This window comes from Acinonyx jubatus, chromosome C1, assembly GCF_027475565.1.
Source record: "Acinonyx jubatus isolate Ajub_Pintada_27869175 chromosome C1, VMU_Ajub_asm_v1.0, whole genome shotgun sequence".
Classification (NCBI taxonomy): Eukaryota; Metazoa; Chordata; class Mammalia; order Carnivora; family Felidae; genus Acinonyx; species Acinonyx jubatus.
Window position 1 is genome coordinate 183,767,701 of NC_069381.1, and position 27,383 is coordinate 183,795,083.

The window sequence follows — 27,383 nt, forward strand, 5'->3', positions numbered from 1 at the left end:
AGAGCTAATAGTTTTTGTATAATCCAGGCCACTATTCCACTTGTGCTTTTCATCTATTAAACATACCTGTAACTCTGAGATAAATACCGTAATATTCCTTAGTTTTACAAATAATATAGCCAAGAACAGACTTAGTGACATTCCAAAGTCATGCAGCTTATAGTAAGGGCTAGTTTTCAATCTAGATAGTATGGACCTGAAGTTGAGATCCTTATTCTGGCAACAAAAATTTATACTATGCCCTAAAAATCTGCTTAAAATCTCTTAGTGTTAATTTTATTTTTAAATTTCTAAAAAACCCCAAAACTCTTCTCAACAAACAATGCAAGAACTGGACATCCACATGCAAAGATTAATCCTTCACAAAAATTAACTCAAACGGATTAGATTTAAATGCAAAACACAAAACAAACATTAACTGCTGCTCTGTGAAAGGTCAAGAGAACAAGTCAAGCCAGACTGGAAGAAAATATTTGCAAAACACAGGTCTAATAAAGGACTTTATCCCAAATCTACAAGTAACTTTTTTTTTTTGTTTATTTTTGAGAGACCACACACATATGCACACACAGGGGAAGGAGAGAAAAATCCCAAGCAGGGTCCACACTGTCAGTGCAGAACTGGATGTGGGGCTCAAATACAGTCTGACATCATGACCTGAATGGAAACCAAGAGTCAACTTGGTTGACTCAACTGACTGAGCCACCCAGGTGCCTTACAAAGAACTCAATGTATCTTTATCATTTAATCTAGCAATCACTTGTTTTCTACCCAAAAGAATGGTAAGCTTAGGTCCAAAAATACAAAAAAACCCACACCTGTCCATGGGCATTTTTAGCAGCTTTATTCAAAATTGTCAAACTAGGAAGAAAGATGTTCTTTGGTAGGTGAGTAGATAACCTATACTACACCCAGACAATAGAATACGAATTCAGAAGTAAAAAATGAACTATAAAGCTATGAAAAGATGGGAGGAACCTTAAATGCACATTACTTAAATGAAAGCCGCCAATCTGAAAGGCCAAATACTGATTCCAATTATAGGACATTCTAGAAAAGGCAAAACTACAGAGTGAAAAGATTGGTGGTTGCCAGAGTATGGATGGGGAAGAAGAGATCATAGGCAGAGCTCAGATTTTTAGAGCAATGAAAATACTCCAAATTCTACAACGATGGATGGATTACACATTTGTCCAAACCCAAGAACGTATTACACAAAAGTGAACTAGAGCAATCTATGGACTTTGGGTGATTATGTCAACATAGATTCAGTAAGAATACATACCCACTGGTGAGGGATGTTAACAGAGGATGCTATGTACGTGTGGGAGCAGAAGGTACATCCATGTCTGTACCTTCCTCCCAATTTTGCTGTGAACCTACAACTCTTAGAAGTCTCTTTAAAAATTTTTTTGAGAGAGCGCATGTGCACAAGCAGGGGAAGGGCATAGGGAGAATTTCAAGCAGTCTCCATGCCCAGGGCAGAGCCAAACACAGGGCTTGATCTCACTCATGACCTGGGCCAAAATCAAAAGTCAGATGCTTAGGGCACCTGGGTGGCTCAGTTGTTAAGCATCTGACCTTGGCTCAGGTCATGACCTTACATTACAGTTGGTGAGTTTGAGTCCGACATCAGGTAAAAACACGAGCCCCAGGCGAGTCCTGCTTCTCTCGCTCTCTGCCCCTTTATCTCCTATGCCCTCTCTTGCTCTTAAAAGTCAAATGCTTGAATCACCCATACATCCCAAAGTCTTAAAAAACAGTGATAAAAAATAAAAACCCTGATGCAGAGTCCTAAGTGGATCAAGTATAAATGAAACCATTGGCAAAAGCCTGACTTTTGTCAAGTCACTTGATAACTTAAACTTGGCTGCCAAGTATTCTGGAAGTTATTTTTATTTATTCATTAAGTTTTTTTACGATTTTATATTTTTAAGTAATGTCTACACCTAACATTGGACTCCAATTCAATACCCCAAGTTCAAGAGTTGCATGTTCTTCCAACTGAGCCAGCCAGGTACCCCTCTGGAAGCTTTTCTGTCATTCATTATTAGTCTTGAGCATAGGACATGAGGCCATTTGTAGTATCCTACTTGGGGGGGGGGGGGGGGGAGGTTAGAATAAAGAGAGGAAGAAAACTGGGGACCAATTTCTACTTCTTTGTGTCCTGTAATGTGGGCTCATTAACATTTGGTTTTAAGAAGGAAGGAAGAAGCTCCAATGCTGGCAATCCCTATAATGCAAACACAGCTAACTATTTCTGAAGACTTAAGAAAACCTCCAAGAATGGAAATCTATGCACGAAGAAAAATGGTGCTAAAACCAAGTTATAGATTCCTTTAAATTTCATAAGTGCAAAAAATTTATTCTGAATAAATCATTTTATACAGTAATTACTGGAAAAAATGTTCATTGCTTTAGCTATTTACTTAACAATTCAAATTATCCAAGCAAAATAAACATGGCAATAAAAAAAAATGTAAGAAATTTACAAAAGCTATACAAAATAACTTATTTAAAAATTAGACTGATACAGTCTATAAAATCTCTTCAAGAGAGCTATACTGTTACAGATCTATGTATCTTTTCTCAGGGGGTGAAAGAAAGGATGCTTTAAGGCTTCTCTGAGAGTAATCCTTTTAGCTGGATCATACTGTAACATTTTCTCAATGAGGTCAAAGAGAAGTTCATGTTCAGCATCCTGAGAGAGCATAAATTCCTGAAAAGAAAAGAAATAGTCAACAATCTTTTCTACTACCATTTATTACCGTTTTATTTTCTACCATAAAAAGAAGGTAAATTCAAGGTTTTGATCATTTAAGCCCAAGCTTAAATGGGCCAGGCTCACCTTCAGAGGTTTACAGCGCCTTGAAACATATCTGCCAGCAGAACTGTGTTCATCCCAGTCTAATCGATCATGATGGAAATATTTACGTTTCCTAAAAGTAAATACCCATTCATTTATAATGCTGACAATGAAAACTTAAAAACATCTAGCAAAAGTGATTGGTTTCATCACTTATGATGATTTTATTGATCAAAGATTAACACTTTTCTAGAGACTTGGAAGATTACTTAAGTGAAGATGCATTTGTCAAACTTCACCATTTCATAAAATTCTAACCAGAATATAAAACCAGTGGTACGAAAGATGTACCTACTCTTAAACATACCTCGTTTTCTGTATCATATGTTTTGGTAAAGGTCCAAGAATTCTTTCCATCATTGCCAAATGCTCCTTACTATCATGTGTCTAAAATAACAAACAGAACTTGTTAAGCACATTGTGCACTTTGATCTCATTTAACACAGCTGCTACACTTCTAGTCCAGAGAGAGGTCACAAGGAAGGTGATTACTAAAAAAGGGCAAACTTTTAGCAAGTTACAGCTGGTAACAAATATTAAGGCACACAGAACAAGGTCACCAATGACTTCTCTAAATCAACAGCATAATTGTTTATAAATGCTTAAAAATGTTTTTAAATAAAATAATAAATTACAAAGGGAAATACAAATACCCAATAGCATCAGAGTCACAGGACTTTCATTTCTTTATACTCATCTACAATTAAGTCTACAAGGAGAAAAAAAGCTACCTAAATGTGCATACTTTGCATTAAAGTGCTCATTCACATAAAATAAATAAATAAATAAAAAAAATAAAATAAAATAAATAAAGGGCTCATCCACACAAACAAGCACTTTTCTTGAGCAAAGCCATCGAAACAGATCACGGTCACTTACTGGAAATACTGTAAACCCAAGGTAGTATTCAATAAGAATACATCCTATACTCCAGACATCACATGGCTGGGACCATCCCAGGGCTGCAAAGCAAAGCAAACTGTCAGAAAAAGACTTCAATATTCCTTGAAGACCTAAAAAATGCCATAAAGATTAAGACTAGAATTCTGAGCTTCAATAAAGATATATACAGAAGTTCCCAAACCATAATTAAGAAGTAACTTACCTAAAATAACTTCGGGTGCCCTATAATGCCTTGTAGATACCAATGTACTGTGATGTTCATCATCATATGTTGCACTTCCAAAGTCTACAACTTTAATATCTGGATTTTTTAAGGTACGTTCATCACGTTTCTGAAAATCGTAATTCATGGGTTAAGGAGGCATACTACCTTGAGGCATAAAATATTCATTTTTAACTATGAAAATACTAATACACTGAAGACTTACCATTTTGGGATTATATGCCTCTGTGTAGTCAGACTGCACAAATAAGATGTTTTCAGGCTTTAAGTCTGTGTGAGTCAACTTATTACTGTGCAGAACTGAGAATGAAACAAACAACTGCTGTAATTGGAAAATCAAAAACCTAACCAAACTCAAAGCCCTACAACAAAAAACCTCTCTGATGCCTTTTGCATATGTCCAAAGTTGTCAACATTCAACAGCTGGCTAGAAAACCACCCACTACCTTCAGAGTTAGTCCACTGCCAGCTAACAGCTAACTACTCAAAAAGTAAATAAAGAAGTATCTTTCTCTTACAAAGCCAAGATTTATCATTCTTTAACTCAGTGGTTCCGGGTTAGTATTTTTAAGAATCAAGCTAAATTACAGTCTTCTCTATGACAATGTACTATTGTACGATAGACAAAATACTACTTACTGAATGAAACGCAATGAACTGACCAGCAGCTGGTTATCAACATCTTCCTCATACCTACTCTTAGGCCAGGTTTTTAAGACCTATAGGTTAGATCCCATTTTTTATTTAAAAATCCCAATCAGTCTGGCACTAGATCAGTCTCAACAAACTCAAGATTCTCATTCTCAAAGATATGCCAAGTACTCACAATTCACGGACTTGCATATCTGATATGCCATCTTCCTGATATGATCCAGACGAAATGGTAGAAAACCATTTTCCTTAATGAAGTCATAAGTACTAAGTCCTAGTAGTTCAAATACAATGCAAATATGACCATGATGCTCAAACCACTCCAACATCTGGACACAGCGGCTATAAACATATGAAAAATAACTGAGTACAGCTTCTTACAATTCAAATCTACGTGACAGAATTTTCTGAATTGTTTTTATACTTACAACGTACTGCTGGGGTCTGTTGTATTCAAGTGTTCCAGAACTTGTATTTCTGAGCGAGCAGCTTCACAGTATCTATCCACATTTTTAACTATTTTTACTGCTACATGTCTACCTCCTCTGTTAGAAAAAGTCCAAGTAAAAAAAAAAAAAAAAACGTTAAAGATGATGTCCTACTCCATTTTCCTATCACTCTTTTCAAACTGTGCAACTTCTACTTTGACCCACTGTATTTATCTTCTTACATCTGTGGTCTAACATTTGGTTTTATCAGATGTACTATATGGAAGTACTCTCTTATAACTGAAACTCAATGTAAATAATGAGAATGATGCATGTTTTTTTCATCAAACCACCACTCACATGAATTTTTTGGTCCTTCTACTAAAATGTACGTTAATAGTTGTAATTTAATAAGAACATTGGGGATATGACCACTTCAGTTTGTATTCCAATTAAGACTCAAAACATGTACATATAACAGTTTCTCCTTATAGTACCCGGCAAATATTTTATCAAATTCTTCCTTTGTCTACGTTACCAGAAAACTTTAGAGATAGTAGGAACATAGTATGGAGCTCCAGCTCTCAAAACCTTACTAACCAATAGTAGGAAGTCTTCTCTAGTCATTTGTTTAGAAAAACTCTGCCATTCAAAAGGGGGGAAAATTCAAATAGAGGACAAAAAAGGTAAAAGGAGAGTTCTTACATTATCTCAAGAAATTTTAATTTGAAGAACACGAATAAACCAACATGTAATACCATTTTACAAGAGTATTCAACCCTAATGGTGTAATCACAATGAATACAGATTCCTAGGTTAACTACTCTGATAATTGTTTCAACATGCCTTAGGTAAGCAAAATTCCAAATACCCCTAACATAAAACCAAGGCTTTGAAAAGTTCTGATTTATATCACTGATCTGGGGCAGGGGGGGATCACAATTTCCCAGTGGGATAACAAAAGAATACTTTCTAAAACAATAAAACCTGCTCTCAGCTTAAAATTAAAGGCTACGTACACTATTAATAGCTAATACTTAAAAAATGCAAAGTGCTAGTACCTTTTACTGGGAATTTCCCACATTACAGTAAAAAAACCAAATGAAAGGATATATCTCATTCATGATCAGACCACAGTCTAAAGCTAAAAAAATTTTCTAATGCTGATGACCTCCCCAAATGCAATTACAGTAAGAAACTTACGCTTTATGATCAATGCACTCCACGACTTTTCCAAAAGCTCCTTCTCCTAAAGTATCAACAATTTCATCTAAAAGAGAGAAATAAAGCTCAGTCATACCAAGAAGTGGAAATAATTTACTTATCATAATAAATGCTATCAATGCACATTATTCTAGTTGATGCTACAAATTTCCTTATCACTAAACATTTTACTGGTCAACACTGTCAAAAACATTTATAACTATTTTTAGGTCTAATTTCATTCTTAAGTTCATTTTATTAACTTGATTTACTGTTTTGGAAGTTCTGCTTAACAAATATTAAATTTCTAAAGAAAGAAAAAACACAATCCCCACCCACCAAAAGAAATGGAAAACAAACAAACAAAAAACAGAGAAAGAAAAAAAAGATTTCCAAATCCCTGAAATGTTTATATAAAGATTATGTTATCTGAAAAGTTAATAAGTGTTGAAAAATATTCTATACATCTTGCACTTAGTACGTCTCCACTCTGACAGATCAGGTGACCCTCCTCATCATCCTCTACACTCCTGGTTCTTTTCCTTCGGTGACTCTTCTGGAAACGTCAAGTGGGCGGCACCAAGATCATCCAGCCAATCAATATACCCGAGTGAATTCAGGGCAGAATACGAAATTCATTCAGCGGGGAGATATTCAGGCATTCAGATACACGCCAGGCCACAAACGGTTGGCAGGAGCAATTTCAAATTCAGTCCCCAGAAATTCACAGGGCACATAGTTTATGTTAACAGGAGAAAAACATGGCAAGGAACAGATTTTCAGATAAGATACTCAAAGTGGCAAGGCAACAAAACATAATACAATTGTTTTTCTTAAAAAAAAAAAATGCTTAGTTGTAGCATTCACTGAAACATAATTTTAAGTTTCTAGTGTTCTAATTTAATGTTGCAAAATTGTAGGATGAAATAGTTACTTGGTCAAAGTAGACTGTGGCCAAATTAAGACTTCCTAGCTAATCTAACAAATATTGAAGCAGTAAATAAAATTAAAGTCCTAATTTTGGGGAGAAAAAAAAAGATTTGGCATACAAGAATAACAGTATGTCATTTAAAATGTCATCTGAACTATCTTCAAATTAACCCATAACCCATAATGTTCCAATCTGTTAAGTGGTTTGCTTAATGAAAAAAGAATTAGAAAGCATGCTTTGCTAGAAAAAGGCATGCCTAAACCCTTAATCTTACAAAAATAAAATGCCTATTCTACTTTTGTGATAAACTTCAATTTATCAAAACAAATCAGATTTCTTGAAGTACCACAAAACTAAGTTAATCACCTCCACTGTTTCACTGGAATGACAATTGCTAACTAGTAATAAAATGTTACTCTATTACTTAATATGTATTGTATTCAGGAGTTTCCTATGCAATGCACAAACACAGAAAGAATCCTGCAAGTTAAATTGAGATGACTTCTTTTTAAACACAACTTTCTCAAATAATCAAATTCAAGTTTTCCTGTCCCAAGGGGGAAATAAACTTTACAGAATGTTTTAAAAGAGCTCATACCCCATGTGAACGATGGTGTGAAGTACTATGGTGAATCCTATGTTTGCTTTTATAACTACTTCTTCCACTTCTACCAGAAGACTTGCTACTATGGTTCTGGTATCTGCTTTCATGGTCTCTATGGCGATGTCCAGGTTCACATCCTTGACTGTAGTCATTTCTGTATTCATCAATGTAGCGTCGACTATGATAATCTTTCTCATTTATGGACCTGTTTTCCACATAATGGCTAAAAACAAAAAATATTTTTAATGATTTATGCTAATATTAGATATCCTCAAACTGACAGTACTCTTAATACCTTTTGCTTTCCCCACCAAAAAAACCCAAAAAAATCCCATGCAATTTTAGAAACGTTATAAGCCATCATTGGAAACAGAAACAAATGGTATTCATGGCTACTTATTTAAGTGATGCTGTAATTTTAATCATGAAAATATACCCCCTCCACCGTTTTACTGAGGTATTACTGACATACAACATTTTGATGCAATATATATTCATATATATTATCATTCTTACCTATCAGATGTTTTAGAGTGATTATATTTGCAGTGCTTATTCTCCCGGGCACTGCTATGTGATCTCTTCTTTCTTTTATGACTGCTGCTGCTTCTCCATTTTCCACAGTCCCAATCTTTTTCCTCCCAATCAGGGCAATAAGTTCTCTTCGAGTGTCTCATCTACATAAAAGAGAAGTTTTAAGTAGTATCCCACCTGTCAGCACTGAACACTTCAATTAATAAAACTCTTCTTTGCTAATTCATTCTAGCTGTGATTTTTAAACTGTTTTTATTTTTGTTTCTTTAAATATTTATTTTTAAGTAATATCTCAACACCCAACACAGGATGGAACTCACAATGTAGAGATCAAGCGTCGCATGTTCCACCGACTGACCCAGCCAGGTGTCCCTAAATCGTTTTTATTTGTATATTTATTTTTTAATGTTTGTTTGTTTTTGAAAGAGAGAGAGGGAGAGTGTGCGCTGGGAAGGGGGGGGGGGGGGAGTGGCGGCAGAGGATGTGAAGCAGGCTCTGTGCTGATAGCAGAGAGCCCGATGTGAGTTCGAACTCAAAAACCATGAGATTCTGACCCAGACGGAAGTCATACGCTTAACTGACTGAGCCACCCAGGTGCCCCTAAATTGTTCTTTTAAATCGAAGTTCAAAATTCTTTGTCAGCCAATCTAAAATCACCGATAAATCCGATGAGAGCATTGCGCCAAAATGTGGAGTCCAAACTATTAACAATATTCTGCATTATCCATGTTATGCTAAGATTTATTGAAAGTGTGTAGGAAAAGAAAAAAACGGGGAGAGGGCTGGAAAGTCCAATTCATCAACTTGGTAAAAACCTTACCCCTTTCCTGTCAGTAGCATAACTTACTATAGGTCCACATATGTAACTCTCCCCATTTAAACGTGTATCGGAAACTAGCCTCCCAACTCAAATGCAATCCGAAACGTTCTTTGCGACACTCATTATTGTGTATTTCTGTAAAGGAGATAAATCGCCAAGGCCTTTTACTATACACAAATCAATGGTGGCATTAGAAAACCACAAAATACCATCTTCGATGACCATTCCCCCGGCATGTATATACATAACAAAACCTAGCTTATCTTTAAAGCAATCTTACATAATCAACTTAGAGGAGGGCAGCACCTTCCTTCCAGAAATGTTTCGAAGAAGAATCCCTAACAACTTGGGAAAAAAAAAACACACACACACAGAAATGACTTTTCATTGTCCACTATCGTTCTTACCAGTACTAACTGCTGGGGCTTCACCACGTCTCTGCACACAACTCCGAGTCAAAATATTTTAAAGGTTGCTGTCAACATGTTGGGGGATCGAGGGCGCAAAAACTCCAACGCATAAGATGTCTGATAGCCTGACCGCTCTCACACCTCCTTCAAATATATCCTATTATTTCTCCTTTTCCTAAACCCTATTTTTGTTAACGCCACCGAGGGCAAAGACACTCGTGATTTTCACTTTATTAAATCTTTTAAGACTCGAGTAGACCTTAGGTGATGTCTCCTCGTATCAGCTCAATGCGTTTTTCTCTCCGTTTGCTAGGAACACAGTTCCTCACAGGAGGCTGACATGCACATTCCAAGAGACAAGTAAACACCACCCACAGCAGGAAGCTTCGCCTCCTCCGCCCCGCCGCCATCTTACAGTTCCGCCGAGGTGGCCAGGGCCGCCGACGACAAAATGGCGCCTACGGGCGTCCGGCCAAGCCCTCCCAGCTCAGCCAAGTCACTACGCCTCGCCAGTGTCCGGGGAGTCGCGGTTCAAGGAGAAACTCGCGGCAACAGTCTCGGCAGAGAAGACAAGCGGGCCGCCTCCGTGCGACCCAAGAGGATGAAAGAGGAGGGGAGGGGGAAGGGTCGTCGTACTAGAGAGGTTGTATGCACCACAGGGCGCTCTCCGGGCACAGAAAAAGGGTCTTGACACCTAGCCCGCTTCTTTCTGAGTCTTACCTTCCTGGCCAGAGCGTCCAAGCCGAAGAAGACAAAAGCTTGCAACGCGACGACAGAATAAGCCCAGCTGGCTACCACGAGCTCCAACAACAAAATGGAGCTGACAGCCGCAGCGTCTGGACTCTCCTCGAAAATATTGGTGACGCTGCGAGCGCGTCCCCGCCGCGGGGCGGGGCGGGGCGGCGTGGGCGCGTCACTAGAGCGCAGGGATGGACGGAGACTAACGTAGGAGCCGTGTGCGCAGGCGCCGGGTGGGGAGCTCAGCGACAGAAGGTGGAGGTGGGGGAGTTGCGGACGGCGGCTCTGTCGGCCATGTTTTCCACTGTCTAGGTCTTAGGAAGTAACGTAAGTACTGTGGAAAAGTCTCGTCCATGCTCTTTAAAAATATTTGGGAACGCTGGATACAAGAAGAAGTGAGGCAAGCATGATACAAAATATCCTGCGCCCTGAATGCAACCACTAAACAATCTTAAAAAAAAAAAAAAAAAAAGAAAAGCACCACTTCTATCATGTAGCCCTAAATTATTAATTGTCTGGATTTCAGCATTTGCTAAGGTTCTGAGACCTATTTTAAACTCGTTAAGGCTTTAGTGGCTGGGACTCACACACACTGAAATTGGATTGGAAGAATTTTCAAGATTTTGAAAGTTTAAACGAGTGAACATTTTGGAGACAGGAAGTGGATACCCTACACAGTTAAAACATTTTGGCATTAAGCCGGTCCTTTTCAGTGTTAAGGCCAGATGAACTGTAAAAAAAGGAAATGGAAGGTCGTGAGGGAAAAGCGCCAGGAAACAACCTCTGAACAACAAAATCTTCAAACTACACTTCAGTGTACCAAAATAATTGCCAATCCTGACCTCGCACCCTTCCTCCCCTTTTGTTTCTTGAACAAAATGATTGCTTAGTCATTCCAAACTTAGTGGAAAATGTATAAAATCAAACATTAACGATTAAGCATAATTTTACTGCTCACACTTGCACAGGAGAGCAACGTATATTGCCCAGCCCTATGCAGATGCACAATTATGGATAAAAAGTGATGAGGAATACATATTTCCAAAGTATCTGTGGTAGTTTGCATTTCTTAAGTCCCTTTTCTTAATGGATTTGAAGATGCTTTAAAACCATTAATACTTAAATCTTTACATTGGGGCCAAGATCACCAAATACAAGGTAAATATTTCAGAGGGAGAAATCACAATAAATTGTGAAATTTGTAGCTGTTCAGGATACAGTTAGCACACTTAAATGTTAAACAAACCTAGGGAATCCTGGTCTTTGGAGGATGATAGCTAATCATAGTGGGCTAGTTATTGTGCCAAGCACTGTACATACATTTTCACTTAATCCTAACAACCTGCAAGATAGGCATCAACTATATTCTATTACAGATAAAAGTTGCAGTGCATGTGCAGAGAGCAATTTAGAATCCCTACAGTAAGATTATAAGGGTGAAAGAAAATGAACATTGAAAAAATCTTATATATACTACCAAAATTAGTTTCTAAAATGTGTTTTTTTCAAAATGATTTTAAATTTAGCAAACCCTCTCACACCTAGCCAGTTACTAATGTGAGATTTACCCAAAGTTACGTTTATGAAATGAACTATTTTGTGTGTTAGTGCTTATGATTGTTTGGGGCATGCTATGCCCCCCGCCCCCCCATAATCTCTACTACCTCAGATTGTGACTGTATTTGTAGATAGGGCCTTTACCCAAGTACTTAAGGTTAAAATGAGGTCATTAGGATGGGCCCTAATCCAATATGACTGACGTCTTTATAAAGAGATTATGACATAATTACCCACTGAGGAGGATCTTGTGAATATAGAAGATGGTCATCCACAAGCCAAAGTGAGAGACCTTTGTGTAAATAACCCTGCCCATGCCTTGACCTCCTAACTGCTAGTCTCTATAACAGAATTTTAAGCTACCCAGTTTCTGGTACTTTGTTATGGCAACCCTAACAAATTAATACAGTGCAAAGATTTTAAAATGGTATTTTGGTGAGGGGCACCTGGGTGGCGCAGTCAGTTGAGCATCTGACTCCTGATTTCAGCTCAGGTCATAGGATCAAGCCCCAAGCTGGGCTCTGAGCTGAGCTTGGAGCTTGTTTGAGATTCTCTCTCTCCCTTGGCCCCTCTCTCCCACTCAGTCTCTGTCTCATAAAAAAATAAATGGTATTTTGGTGGAACCTTGTAACTTTATTCCCTAATTAGTGAAGTTGAACATTTTCTCTTTTCTCTTGTGACTTGCCCATTCATACCTCATTGCTTTTTTGAATGTACAGTTCTTTTAAGCTTTTTAATTGCAATAAAGTTTTTGATTTTCATATAATTAAACCTGTTTCATCTTTACCTTTGTCATGTTTGTGAACTGAGAAATTCCTCTTTGGAGGTGTTTCTCCCCACCCCCGCCACCCCGGAAACTTATCCATCTGGAATTTTGGTACATCATGTGAGGCAAAATTCTTTTGCTATTTTTCTGCATATAATTTACTGGTTATCCTAACACAATTTATGGAGTAACTCTTTAATGATTTTGGATATTGCTTTAATCATATATTAAACTCCTGTGTATACACTACACTCTTATACTCTACTCTCTAAAATACTATTCTAGCTATATTCCCCACACCATTTTAGTTATTATTACTATTCTAATGTTTATTTTTGAGGGAGAGCAAGTGGGGGAGGGGCAGAGAGGGAGACAGAGGATCTGAAGTGGGCTCCGTGCTACAGCAGACTGATGGTGCTTGAACTCAGGAACTGAATGATCGTGACCTGAAATGAATTCGGACAATTGACTGAGCCACCCAGGCGCCCCTCCCCCACACCATTTTGATGTTTGCAGCTAGTAACATTTTCATTGTAATTTGTTTTTTAAAATTTCCATTATCAATTATTCTGGATGTGCTTTACAGTTATTATGTTGAGTTCCCATCTCTACCTCTACCACAATTGGTACAAATTGAATTGAAAAGAACCATCAGTTTTCTTTTAAATTCAATAGTGAAATGGTAACTAATCAACTTTTCTAAACTGATTAAAAGTTGAATCCTATGTATTAAAATTTATCTATTCGGCCGCCTGGGTGGCTAAGTTAGTTAAGCATCCAAATCTTCATTTTGGCTCAGGTCATAATCTTATAGTTTGTGAGATCGAGGCGGGCGTTGGGCTCCAAGCTAACAGTGTGGAGCCCGCTTAGGATTCTCTCTCTCCTCTCTCTCTCTCTGCCCCTCCCCTCACTTGTGGGGCAAAGCATTCTCTCAAAATAAACGTTTAAAAAATTAAAAAATAATAAAGACATTATAAGAATGAGATCTAAGAACCAAATACCCACCATATTGGTACTTAAAAATAAAAAAAAAGGACAGTTTAGAATAAAAATTGAGGGAATACCAGTCAATACAAAAACATTTTGACAGTAAAAGCCTCTTAAGAGTGAGGACAAAAAAATTCAATGACATTCAGTTGGAGAAGAAAAATATCAGGTATAAGAAATGTCAAACCAAATTCTGGCCCAAAAGAGGCTTTAATATTAATTCTTGAAACCTAAATGATTAAAATAAAAGGGTGACTCAAAATGTGAGGGCATTAGGGGTACCTGGCTGGCTCAGCAGCTACAGCATGTGACTTTTAAAATTTTTTTTAATGTTTATTTTTGAGAGAGAGAGAGCATGAACAGGGAAGGGGGAGAGAGAGAGAGAGGGAGACACAGAATCTGAAGCAGGCTCCATGCTTTGAGCTGTCAGCACAGAGACCTATGCGGGGTTCGAACTTACGAACCGTGAGATCATGACTTGAGCCGAAGTCGGACACTTAACTGACTGAGCCACCCAGGTGCCCCTACAGCGTGTGACTCTTGATTGCAGGGTCAGCCCATGTTGGGTGTAGAGCTTACTTTTTTAAAAAGTGAGGGTTATTAGTATAATTAGCACATCAGTTTAGTAGAAGGTATAAATGGTAATAAGAGGGTATTGCAAGCTAACTTCTAAACTGTAGTTAAGAAAGAAAACATTATTTAGATCAACTATTTGCAGAAATGATACAAACCAATAAATACCTGGCATCAGTTTTAGAATACCCAAAACCTAATCAAGGTGTGGAATATGGTTCTTGATGAAACCAATGGGATAGCCTGATAAATGATAAGGCCTGATTCAGTGAAAGCCCTATGGTCGAGATAAATGTTAGGAGAGCAGCTTCCATTTACTCTACAGAACACTTACCACATGCCAGAAGTTTTATACACATTATCTCATTTAATCCTCGCAATAGTTTTATGAGGGAATATTATTTAGGGATGAGAAAACTTGGGAGATGTTAACCTGCCTAAAGTTACTAGTAGGGGGCAGAGCTGTGATTCAAACAGTCCAGGACTCCACAACTGGTGCTTATAACCAACTAATCGCATTTTCAAAATGATCACCTGTAGAATTCTGTCCTACAGTACTGTAAATGATAGGCCTTAAAAAAAAATGTTCCATGGGCAAATTGGGAAATTGAGTGTTTGCTGTACTATAGGACTTCTCTGTGCCTTTACTGTAATTCTAAAGACCAGAAAATAGCAAATGGATTGGCTGGTTTTTCTAGACCATCTCTGTATCTTGTCCTTTCTAACTATGCAAAGTGAATAATTAATGGACAAGGATACTTCCAGGATATGGACTAGATATGGCAGGACTATGTAACTAGGGTGCTCAAAAATACTTGAATTTAAGGCTCAGAATTTGTTTGTTTTTTGCTCAGTGTCTTTTTAAATTATTTTTAAATGTTTCTTTATGAGAGTGTGAGTGGGGGAGGGGCAGAGAGAAAGGGACGGAGGTTCCAAGTGGGTTCCGACCTGACAGCAGTAAACCTGACGTGGGGCTCAGACTCACAACCACGATATCATGACCTAAGCATAAGTGGGGCGCTCAACTGATTGAGCCACTCAGGTGCCCCGAGGCTCAGCATTTAAGAATGAATGTTTATATGTAATAATTAAACAAAAGGGCTTAAAAAAAATTAAATACATTAGATGCTAGTTTTAGTAAGGAATATGCTCTAATAACGGGAATAAAAGCTGTGTAGGGCCCTTTGGTACCACCAACTCATAGAAGATCTTAGTTGTAAACAAGCAGAAGGATGATGCAGTCTCTTGACATAATTTAAAACTGGGTAAACCACAATAGGTGTGTTCCTCTGAATAGTCTGCCAAATATTCTTCCAGATCTATTATAGCTACTGTGCAAATGGATTGGCATGAATAGTTATGTCCTTAATGTGTACATCATTAAGAGGTCGGTATGTCTTCTCATTTACTGGTAATTTCTCCAATTCATCTAGAGTCTCTAGACCATCTATTACCCTGAAAGAGAAACCATATAAATGTATGAAACATACTATCGAAATACCTATAGCATTAGAGTTTCCTTAAAAGAAAAGGATAATGTCTCAAAATTCTTTGAATTTCCTAGTTGAGTGTACAATAAAATACTGATTTGATTTTCTACCACAGATATGAGCCAAAATTCAAGAATTCATTTTTATGCCTTTAGATAATAGCAATGAATAGGAATATTACCACTAAAATATTCTCACAGCATAGCTACAAATGGGTCTAATATAACCATTCACAGATTTTCTTTACTATGGGAAATACCCAGAGAAACTATGTAAGGGTGACACTGTTGTTAATCAGTACTGCCCTATACTGAAGGTGCTGAAGTGGGTGGCCACTTTGCACTTTATTGTGTAAATATGGTATTTTTATACTTTTTTACATCTGGGCAACAACAAAAAACAGTAGTAATAAAATAAGAGGGGAAATGGGACACTTAAACCCATTTACAGCAAACCCACCTCATGTTTTCACCAAGAAAAAGAAATATTGACAGCTATCTTCTGGCAAGTTAGTCTAAAACATTTGCTAAGAAAAGGTGGCTTTAGATTATACCACCTAGTTCAACTCAAATCAATTCTGGAGACTTGTAGTATTACTTAAAAAAAAAAGATAACAGAGGGGCGCCTGGGTGGCTCAGGTGGTTAAGCATCCGACTTCAGCTTAGGTCATGATCTCCCGATTCCTGGGTTTGAGCCCTGCGTAGGGCTGTGTGCTGACAGCTCAGAGCCTGGAGCCTGTTTTGGATTCTGTGTCTTCCTTTCTCTCTCTGCCTCTCCCCTGTTCACACTCTTGTTTCTCTCTCTCTCTCAAGAATAAACATTTAAAAAAATGTTTAAAAAAAAGATAACAGATTTACATTTTATTTTGCATTTCTTCTTTAAAATTTTTTTATTTACTTATTTTGAGAGAGAGAGGGAGAGAGAAAATCCCAAGCAGACTACACACTGACAGCACAGAGTCCAATGTGGGGCTTGAGCCCACAAACCCTGAGATCATGACCTGAGCAGAAACCAAGAGTCAGATGCTTAACCAACTGAGCCACCCAGGTGCCCCCTATTTTGCCTTTTTTTTAATGTTTGTTTATTTTTGAGAGAGAAAGAATGTGAGTGGAGGAGGGGCAGAGAGAGAGGGAGACACAGAATGTGAAGCAGGCTCCAGGCTCTGTCTGGGCTGTAAGCATGGAGCCTAATGCAAGGGCTGGAACTCAAGACCCTGCACGAGATCAAGACCTGAGCACAAGTCAGGCACTTAACCGCTGAGCCACCCAGGCACCCCTACATTTCTAATAACCTTTTGAATTTACTTCCAAATGTAGAACCATTAAAGTCTTTAAATTTTAAGTTTCAAAAGCTGTCTCTCCTCCTGGGTCAATAAGAGAAACAGAGGATATGGGAAACAGATCTCAGGCAAAAAAGGGCATGTAAAATTGAGGCCAGTAGGTCAAGTATTTTGGGACACGGGCCCCTTTGAGAATCAAAGGAAAGCTATGTACCGTATTCCCAGAAATAAATGTGTTGTATATATATAAAACACAGTTGCAAGGAATTAAGGGACCTAAGATTAAGAATTTTTGTTTTTTTTTTAACTTTTTTTTCAATGTTTTTACTTGTTTTTGAGAGAGAGAGAGAGCGAGCGAGCATGAGCTGGGGAGGGGTCAGCACAGAGCTCAGCTCTGGGCTCGAAATCACGAACTGTGAGATCATGACCTGAGCGGAAGTCAGACGCTTAACCAACTGAGCCACCCAGGTGCCCCTTTTTAAACTTTTTTTTTAAAGTTTATTTATTTATTTTTAAAGAGAGAGAGGGAGACAGTGGGGAGTGGAGGGGCAGATAGGGAAAGAGAGAGGATTCCAAGCAGGCTCCAAACTGTCAGTGCAGAACCCAATGCAGGGCTGAAACTTACACACTGAGATTATGACCTGAGCTGAAACCAAAAGTCAGATGCTTAACCAACTGAGCCACCCAGGGGCCCCAAGAAGCTTTGTTTTTAACTCTAGTTTTATCACAAATCTAGTAACATAAACCCTAGTAATTAATGATTAATAATTCTGAATGGTGACTTAAAGGAAAAAATAAAAGGAAGAGAACCTGAATTATTTACGTCCAGGCAAATACTACTAAAGGATGTAATATTTCATTAATTTCACTGGTTATTAATCTATAAATTAGACATATGTATATGGAATGAAATAGAAGAGTTGCTGAGTCTTCTATTTTTCATTAACCTAACTTGGAATTCAAACTGTTAAATAAAAGAAACTATAACTGTACCTTGGTTTATTGAGCGTGTAAATATTTGTTGAATAAACAGACAAGTTGACTTCTTGCTGATTTATGAAAGCAATTCCCAGGCATAGTGCTTATAGTGAATATTATGGCAGAGCCTGCTAAATGCCTCCCTAGGAGTCAGGCACCCTCTCTTCTTGCAGAAACCTCATTTTACTAAGAATGGCAATGTGTCTAGCCAAAAAACATTTCCTACCCTCCCTTGTAGGTAAGAGGAGGCTTCATTGCTAAGTTCTGGGTCTTCTAGGGAAGGTCTTTAAAAAGGGGCTTACTTGGGGTGCCTGGGTGACTCAGGTGGTTAAGCATCTGACATTGGTTCAGGTCATGATCTCACAGTTTGGGAGTTCAAGTCCTGTGTCGGGCTCTGTGCTGACAGTTCAGAACCTGGAGCCTACTTTAGAATCTGTGACTCCGTCTCTCTCTGCCCCTCCCCACTCACGCTCTCTCAAAAAATAAATAAATGTTAAATAAATAAATAAAAATAAAAAGGGGTTTACTCAGCTGACAAGCAACTAGTAAACTTTTGCTCTTCCTCCTTCCTTCTGCCTGGAACCCATGTTGTGATTGGAGCTGTGCTGCTTACATTATGACCATGAGCTGAGCTTGGGGATGGACGATAAAGATGGTTGAGGAAGAAGATGCACCACTTAGAATATTGGTGACAAAAAGGAACCATCTTTCTTCATAAGAAGAAATCCATTATATAACTGATACTTTGCATAACGATCCTGAAAAAAGTATTGGCTCCTATTTCGCAAAATAAAGGAATTAAGGCTTGAAGAGGTTATAAATTCCCAAGGTCACAGGGCTGGTAAGTGGAGGGCTTACCAGGTATATTTAGCTTTCTTTTTTTTTTAAGCATTGATTTATTTTAAAAAATAAATTCCAAAAGGAATTTCCAAAGGAAACCATAACCAGAATACTCACTTTCCAAATACTGTGTATTTCATATCCAAATGTGGCTGCTTGCCATAGGTGATGAAGAACTGAGATCCATTGGTGTTTGGGCCATTATTAGCCATAGATACAACACCTCTAACATTGTGCTGTAAAAGACAGGCCAAAATATTGATTTAACTGTGTTTTTATATAAATGTTCCAAATAATAGGACTGAAACAAGACCTGAACTCTTTCAGGGACCAAGAAAACACTTAATCAGTTTCTATTAGGGCTAATCTAAATGATCAGTTTCTGGATTATCTATATTTCTGAAACCTTGTATGTAAATTGTTTATATCAAATCATGTGCCCCAATTAATTTCATTTTCACTTTAGAGAAGTAGTCACAAACACTTAGCAATACCAATGTATGATAGGAATCCTTACATTTACATTAAGGAACAGTGTGCTGGCATGAAACAATCAGGCAGACAATAAAACCAAAATCCCCATAACCTCTTCACACATACACTGGACTCTGGCTAGTTTCTTTATCTGTAAAACAAGGGAGGGAGGTTGGACTAGTTCAGGGATTTATTCAGAATTGAAATGCTCACAAGGGTAAGCAAATAATAAATTAATTGAACAGAATGTAAACATTACAGAGGCTGGCAAAAGGAATGGTGTTATCTCTTGCCTAATGGCCCTAATTTTTTTTTTTTAAACCAATGGCCATAGATAATACATCTGTGGACCTTCCACCCAAGGGCAGTCAGTTCACAACCCAGGACTAGATGATCTAAGGAAGGTCTCCTATAGCTTTAATATTTATGATACTATTTGTTATAAAAGGGACTTGTGTAAAAGAATTAAAAAGACTTTACTGATAAGATTGAAGACGTGACAGAACTGTGTTACAAGGAGGTGCAATATAAAAGATCATAAATAACCCTAATGATTATTCTCTCTTTAGCTATTCATCAGGGGACACTAATGACACAAGCAATGGAGATACAACTGCATCAAGATATTAATGCTTTATTGACTTCCTAAAGGTGACTACCAGTCAAATGTTATATTTGATACATGCACCAGAATGTATGTACCACTTATAACTTAATAAAATACTTAATAACCTATTTCTAAGATTTAAGAATTCAAATTTACCAAACTGTTGCATATGCCTACTACTCCTCTCATCTATTATCCCAGCCTCTCCAAAAGTGAACCATTATCCTACTATCTTTATATATGCCTAAACAATATATTGTTTCCTTTTTCTTGTTTCTGAGCTCTCTAAAGTAGTATCATACTATTTGTAGTCTTCTGGGAAGTACTTTTTACACTATCATTTTCTTTCTAAGATTTACACACATATGTGTGTAGTTCTGATTTTTACTGCTTTATATTATTCCACAACTGAATATACTACAGTGTACATTTTATGATCAATGGACATTTGGGTTGTTTTTAGATTTTTGCTGTTAAAAAAACACTCTAGGAACACTCTTGTACTGTTTCCTGATGCGTTTGTACAAGAGTTTTCTAGGGTAAACATTTGGGAATGGAATTGCTGGATCAGGGTATGTGAATATTCAATACACACCCTCAACTCTGCATATCAAGATAATGGTTCTTTAAAAATTTTTTTTTTTTTAACATTTATTCATTTTTGAGAGACAAGAGACAGAGCACAAACAGGTGATGGGCAGGGAAAGGGACACACAGGATCTGAAGCAGTCTCCAGGCTCTGAGCTGTCAGCACAGAGCCTGATGCTGGGCTAGAATTCATGAAGTGTGAGATCATGACCTGAGCTGAAGTTGGACGCTTGACCGACTGAGCCACCCAGGTGCCCCTAAAGGTAATGATTCTTAATCTTGACTGTAGGTATCACCAGGAAACCTGAAAATATAATCTAGGTCCTAATCAGTCCTCCTATTTTTCTCTACATTTAGGGGGTTGTAAGACCTTAATATTTTATATTTTTACAACTACACGTGAGTCTGTAATAGCCAGTGTTGAAAATCACTGGTATAGGATGGTGGATTAGTGTTGAGGAGGCAGTTAGTTATTAATTAATGCCTAAAAAGTTCTTGTTTGTAATTCATGAAAAGAATGACTTATAATTTATCACCTCCCAACCCCAACTCCTATAACCAAAGTAATGTTTCCTTATGATAGAAAAACAAAATGAAGAAAAAAAAATTACTCCTAGTACCACCATCCAGACATAAACACCGCAATGAATTTTTTTCAGAGTTTTCTTGGGCATATTTTAATGTAACTGAAATACAATACTAAATTATATATTCTTTAAAAAAATTTTTATTTATTTTTGAGAGAGAGAGAGTGTGAGCAGGAGGGCAGAGAGAGAGACACACACAGAATCTGAAGCAGGCTCCAGGCTCTGAGCTGTCAGCACAGAGCCTGATGCGGAGCTTGAACTCACAAGCCATGAGATCATGACCTGAGCCAAAGTTGGACGATTGACTGACTGAGCCACCCAGGCACCCCCTAAGTTACATATTCTTACTGAGCAGAATTTATCTCTCTTTCTCTAATTTCTAAAGTTATCATTCTATGCAGATACAAAGCTTAAAAGACCATATGATAAACTGTTAGCAGATGTCACCTCTGGGAAATGACACTTATTTATTTTAATTTTTTAAATTTAATTTAAAATAAGATTTTTTAAAAATAGGCATGCATTAGTTTTTTAGTAAAAAAAAAAAAAAGTTCTTGGGGTGCCTGGCTGGCTAAGTTGGTAAAGCATGCCCTCTTAATTTTCGGGTTGTAAGTTCGAGCCCCATGTTGGATACACAAATTACTTAAAAATAAAATCTTAAAAAAAAAAGGAATAAAAGTTTGAAAAACACAGAAAAATATGACAAAGGAAATAAAAACCTCTAATTTTACCATGCTATGCATTTCTCTTTAACGTAGTTGGGATCTACCACAGGTATTAAGTTAATACAGGAATATTCAAAGATCTAACAGAAAATGTTGAAAGTTGGACATTGATAATGGGCAGTATTGCAACCAGGAAGTCTTTCCTCCCTGCTATCAAAAAAAGCCCAATGATTCAGGTCATTCAACATAAATTTTATAGTGAGACATTAGGCCCTTTTGGTACATTACTGATTAAAACATTTCAGGTTGGGCCCACAGATAAGCTCACTTAATATCAAGATTCATGTGATTGTGAGATTCTAGAATATATTTTAGGCAACAACTGCCATTTATAATTTCTCCCTGGCATTTATCAAGTGTACTACTAGAAAAAAAGTATGTTTGTATACTAATAACATTAACTTGTGTTACTAAAACATATGTATTAAAGGTTTCAAGTGTAAACAAGGCATTAGAAACCAGATGTTGATGCATTGGAGATATACCTTAAGATATTCACTATATTCATCCTCAAATTTCTTGCCCCAGATACTGTTACCTCCTCTTCCGGTACCTATATTACAAGACAAGCAAATCAAAAGAAGTATCTAATTAAAGTTGAGAAAGGGTTAATTTTCTAAAACAAAAGGGCTATTTTATAACTTGTTAAATACAAATAAAATTTGACATGTCCTCTCCTCAAAATTTCACTTTACAGACTGGAAAAATAAAGTATCTCTACAAAAAACCCAATCCCCTCCCTATCAATATTGTTCATATTTTACTTTAAATCTAAGTGCTGGTAGCTTCGACTAAAAATTTCTTGCTAGGGTAAGGGGCCTGGTTATAAAAACTCTATGTAGGGGAGTTGTTCCCTACATGGGAGTGGCTCAGTTGGTTAAGTGTCTGACTCTTGATGTCAGCACAGGTCATGATCCCAGGGTCAAGGGATCAAGTTCTGTGTCCATGCTCACCATGGAACCTGCTTAAGATTCTCTCTCTCCCTCTCTCTCTCTCTCCCCCTCCCTCCCTCCTCCCTCCGCCCCTCTCCCCCCACTTTCGCTCTCTCTCAAAAAAACAAAAAAAAAACCCCAACACAACAATCCACATGCTTATATTTTATCTATTTTATAAAAATTAAATAAATTTTATTTAAAAAATATTTTGAGGGGCGCCTGGGTGGCTCAGTCGGTTAAGCGGCTGACTTCGGCTCAGGTCATGATCTTGCGGTCTGTGAGTTTGAGCCCCGCGTCGGGCTCTGTGCTGACAGCTCAGAGCCTGGAGCCTGTTTCGGATTCTGTGTCTCCCTCTCTCTGACCCTCCCCTGTTCATGCTCTGTCTCTCTCTGTCTCAAAAATAAATAAACATTAAAAAAAAAAATATTTTGAGTATAGTTGACGCACAATATTACATTCTATATTTTTCTATTCTTTGTCTACCCTCTTTTTCACACTATATACCCAATTCTCTAGATATTAATAGAATAACTTACCTGTTGGATCTCCTGTTTGAACCATGAAACCCTTGATATTTCTATGAAATATACATCCATTGTAGTAATTACTGGCACAAAGAGCCAAGAAATTCTGAAAAGAGTAAAAATAATAACTGGGAAACGATATAGCAGAAACATTTAAAGAACAAACTGTATTTACTAAAAACACTATAACAATGTATTTATGTCTTTTAGGCGTTACATTGGATAATGTCACTTCTCTGCCTAAAACACTTTGCTTCCTTCTGTTTTTGGAATAAAACACACAATCTTCAGTAGGGCCTAATAGGCCCTTCATGACCTGGCCTACCTCTGCATCTCATGTGATAATAACTTCTTTTTGTTACTTACTGTGTTAACCCCATCATCCTTCTGAAAATTCATCCACAAGAGGTAAGCATTCCTACCTTGAGGCCTTTGTATTGCTATCTCTATACCTGGCATATTCTTTTTATATGTCTTTCTATGGAGATGCCTTCATTATTTTTCTGCATGTGATTTAAGTATCACTTTCTTGGTTAGGCCTGCCCTCACCTTCTTTTAAATAATTATTTTCTGTTAGTTCCTACATCAACACTTTATTTCTTTCAAGACATTATCACGTTCTAGAATCACTTTTTTTTTCTAGAATGAATCCCTCCCTGTCCCCCCTCCCTCCTCCAATGCTTATCTTCTCAGCTAGAATATCAGTTTCACGAAGGCAAGGAATGTCTCTTGGTCATTACAGTACTCCCAGACCCTGGCAAGATAGCCTTTCATAAATAATTGTAGATTTTTTTTTAAGTTTGAGAGAGAGAGAGTGCACATGTGAACGAATGCCCATGTGCATGAGGGGCAGAGAGAGAATCCCAAGCAGACTCTGCACTGACAGCAGCAGAGCCTGACTTGGGGTTTGATCCTACAAACCATAAGATCATGACCTGAGCCAAAATTACAAGTCGGTGCCTAACCAACTGAGCCACCAGTTGTCCCCATAAATAAATGTTGAATGAATATATAGAGAGAGCCAATTCTTTCCTTCTTTGTCATTTAAACAAGTAAAATAACATAAGAAACAGTTATCTTACCTAACATGCTAATGATTACTTATGTTTCCAGAGGAAAATAAGTCAAAAGAAAAAGACACCAGCCACTCTATGGTTAGAGAAAAATTATCTACTCTTTCTTTGATCCTCAAAGGTTAAGTGGAAACCAGGCCAATAATTCTAATGGATAGTTTTTCCTGACAATTGTTTTGTATTTTTAAATTTTATGTTTATTTATTTTTGAGAGAGATCATGTATGCATGTGTGTGCAGGGGAGGGGCAAAGTGAGGGAGGGGTAGAGGGCTGCCATGCTGGCAGCAGAGAGCCTGTTGTAGGGCTGGAACTCAAGAATCTGAACCATGAGATCAGGACCTGAGCTGAAGTCAGACACTTAACCAACTAAGCCACCTAGCCGCCCCATGACAATGGTTTTATAGACAAGTTTTTTTTCATTTTTGTATTTTTAGGTTACATAATTTGATTTCAAAATGGTTATCCTGTTGCATTAACTCATTTTTAATATGTACATAATGATACTTACCTCACATGTTTTGGGTGTCCTTTCACAGAAGACTTCTATTTTAATATCACCTACATCTGTATGCAGTGTCACTGACTAAAAAGGAGAGAGAATGTGAGAACAATTAGGATTTCTTCGGATGACTTTATGCATTGTATTATTTCCCAAACTAGATTAAAGATGACAATCTGAATGAAAACACAGAAAGAAATACCATTTCAGAGATGACCTATCCACATAGCTGAGAAGCTGTACTTCTTCAAAATTTATTTCAGCAGTAGAAAAAAAACTCCAGATGATAAATATATGTTAATGTAAAATAGTATCCACCCTAAAAACTTGACAGTAAATACTGTGATGGAAATACTTAAAGTTTGAATTTTTCATCAATAAAAATGAAAACAATGGTTAGTATTACTGATTTAAATAGCAACTCCCCAACATCATCAATATATATTGAAAAATAGTAAGAAAATGACTTTTCAAAACATAGTCTGCACCATTTCCCTTAATGTAATTAAATTGAGAGGCAGTGTTAAAAACAATTCCTTTCTTCACTAACGACAACAATTCTCAGTTTTTCTAGATTCTAAATGTGCAGAGATAACCATATTACTCTTGCTTGCTTGTTTTTTGTTTATCTGATGTTGAGTAACATTCCTTTTGTTACCCATTGTGGGGTAGGATTCTGAGAGGTTATTATTTTTTTAATGTTTATTTTTGAGGGGGGAGGGGCAGAGAGAGAGAGGGAGACAGAATTTGAAGCAGGCTCCAGGCTCTGAGCTGTCAGCACAGAGCCTGGCACGGGGCTCAAACTCAGGAACCTCGAGATCATGACCTGAGTGAAGTCAGAAGCTTAACCAACTGAGTCACCCAGGCGCCCCTCGCAGGGTTATTCTGAGCCTTCCTTTTTCATTTCTCTTCTTCCAGTAGTATCCAGCAGTCAGTATGTTCAGGTTGATAGAGGGCAGGAGTGTGTGTGAGGTGGGGTTGGGGGGGGGGGGCAGCATGATTCTCATTGCTTCTACTTCAAGCTCTAGTTGCCCACCTTAGAACAAACAAAAGGATCCAATTAAAATGATCACACCTGGCTATACACTTCAACTCCCTCTTTCCATCTATATGTTGTAATCAGTCTTTTTCTGTAAAAAGTAAATTCTATGCATTTTAAGTGAAAACACTGAAGAATTTAAAAGTAGTTTGTTTCTGGCTTTGTTTAGAGGCATCATACATTTTATGCTTCTACAGTTTATCATTTCTGTCTTGCCATTGAAAGTTAATGCAGCTTTATTTCTCTTCAATGAATTTCTAAAAATTATTTATAATGAAAGGCATTCATAAGAATTGTGTAAAACTTACCATTTTTCTTCCTGATGGTTTCGGGAAGTATTATTGCTTAATTTCTCAGTGTCCCCGAGAGAAGTTAGAAAACGAATCTCTATTCCCAAAAGAGAAAAGAATTAAGTTCATTTTCCTCTCTTAATTCACACGTGCTCATTTTTAATGCATATTTAAAATGCCTACAATAGCACCCTCTAAGTAATAAAAATTTGGTTATGGAAATGATGAGATCCTATCCGACTCAAGCCCCTCAATCTCTTACTTCCCCTGCTCACTCTTCTTCAAAAACCTCCTCGCAAACTCCGCAACTAGCCAGGTACATTTCCGCCTTGGGATCTAGGCACTGGGTGTTCCTTTTGTCTGGAACACTTATACTTAGACATCTGGACAGCTATTTTCCTCACGTCCAAGTCTCTGCTCACAAGTCAGGTCTCATTGGCCTGATAACTCTATTTAAAACTGCCTTGACTCTAGTGCCTGCCCAATTTCCTTTTTTCATAGCACTTATCACTAATATACTACATATTTTTCTAATTAAATCTGTTCCAACACCACCCTCCCCGCCCAGAATGCTGACGCAAGCCCAAGAACTAAAACACGGAGCTTGACAAGTGTCTCAATAAGTGAATGAAAGAGTGTGTGATATTACTTACCACTTCAGTTAGCACAGCTCTAATTGAAACGACACATGCCGTTCCTTGCAGGTGGCCATGTTTCGAAATAAGTGTCTTAGGGCTACCGGAAGTCGAGCGCGGGACCCTTTAGCGAGAACGCCCCTCTCCTGCTCGCCTCCTTTTCCCTTCCAGCCTCATTGCTATCTCAAACCAAAATGACTAGAACTAGGAAGACAGTGTCATTTATCTTCATCTGGTACGCTTTTGACAGTGAACGGGAGCTCTTTTAATTATAATACAAAGACACAAACGTAAACCGGAACTCTGGGCAACCTCCAGAAGTGCCTTGGGTTCAGACGTAAAACGGGAAGGACCACTTCCGCCCAGCTCCTTTTCCCCCGCCCCATCTTGCAATGCCAAGAGTCCCTGCACAGGACCGGAAGTGGTGCTAGAGGAGAATTGGTGAGTCCTGGGCTATTTATTCCCGCTTGGCCAGGCCCAGGTTAGCGCAAATTGTGGGAGTTGTGAGATTGCGTCTGTGAAAGGAGGCAGAGGAGGAGACAGGGGCAGGAAACTGGCTTGTGGCATAAGAGCATAGGGCACCAGGGGAGCAGGGGTCCTAACTCAGGAGTTTCTGCCAGTGCCTG

The 27,383-nt window shown here is 37.8% G+C and overlaps 2 protein-coding genes and 1 long non-coding RNA gene across 5 annotated transcripts; 1 reads left to right on the forward strand and 2 right to left on the reverse strand.

Annotated features, from left to right (window-relative positions):
• Positions 1–2,338: 2,338 nt before the first annotated feature.
• CLK1 (CDC like kinase 1) lies at positions 2,339–19,000 on the reverse strand. Of its 3 annotated transcripts, none has more exons than XM_027053716.2 (13): positions 18,899–19,000; positions 8,326–8,486; positions 7,804–8,032; positions 6,740–6,830; positions 6,275–6,341; positions 5,072–5,188; positions 4,819–4,985; positions 4,198–4,292; positions 3,972–4,101; positions 3,746–3,828; positions 3,174–3,253; positions 2,849–2,939; positions 2,339–2,719 (listed from the first exon to the last, which is right to left on the reverse strand). In XM_027053716.2, exons 2-13 carry the CDS (start codon positions 8,484–8,486, stop codon positions 2,576–2,578), a joined length of 1,455 nt encoding a protein of 484 aa, XP_026909517.1. In that variant the 5' UTR covers positions 18,899–19,000; the 3' UTR covers positions 2,339–2,575. The 3 variants fall into 3 exon arrangements, with proteins under 3 accessions (XP_026909517.1, XP_014941823.1, XP_053071526.1); XM_015086337.3 differs by lacking the exon at positions 18,899–19,000 and adding an exon at positions 10,294–10,452; XM_053215551.1 differs by lacking the exons at positions 6,740–6,830; positions 8,326–8,486; positions 18,899–19,000 and having other exon boundaries at positions 7,804–7,943.
• PPIL3 (peptidylprolyl isomerase like 3) lies at positions 14,542–26,929 on the reverse strand. The gene is made up of 7 exons (XM_015086336.3): positions 26,776–26,929; positions 26,141–26,219; positions 24,803–24,877; positions 23,234–23,327; positions 22,248–22,315; positions 18,899–19,017; positions 14,542–15,649 (listed from the first exon to the last, which is right to left on the reverse strand). Exons 2-7 carry the CDS (start codon positions 26,141–26,143, stop codon positions 15,523–15,525), a joined length of 486 nt encoding a protein of 161 aa, XP_014941822.1. The 5' UTR covers positions 26,144–26,219; positions 26,776–26,929; the 3' UTR covers positions 14,542–15,522.
• Positions 17,340–20,495, forward strand: LOC128314104 (uncharacterized). The gene is made up of 2 exons (XR_008295522.1): positions 17,340–18,782; positions 19,825–20,495. It is a non-coding gene; the product is annotated as an uncharacterized LOC128314104 (long non-coding RNA).
• Positions 26,930–27,383: the final 454 nt, after the last annotated feature.

Excerpts from the sequence above, each read along its gene's own strand:
- CLK1 (XM_027053716.2), bottom strand. The coding sequence starts at position 8,486 with ATGAGACACTCGAAGAGAACTTATTGCCCTGATTGGGAGGAAAAAGAT. Across the intron at positions 6,342-6,739 it reads AGACGTACTAAGTGCAAGAT|ATGAAATTGTTGATACTTTA; the intron begins GTATAGAATATT and ends TCTCTCTTTTAG. Across the intron at positions 2,940-3,173 it reads CATATGATACAGAAAACGAG|GAAACGTAAATATTTCCATC; the intron begins GTATGTTTAAGA and ends ATTTACTTTTAG.
- PPIL3 (XM_015086336.3), bottom strand. Across the intron at positions 23,328-24,802 it reads GGACACCCAAAACATGTGAG|AATTTCTTGGCTCTTTGTGC; the intron begins GTAAGTATCATT and ends TACTCTTTTCAG. Across the intron at positions 22,316-23,233 it reads TCAAACAGGAGATCCAACAG|GTACCGGAAGAGGAGGTAAC; the intron begins GTAAGTTATTCT and ends CTTGTAATATAG.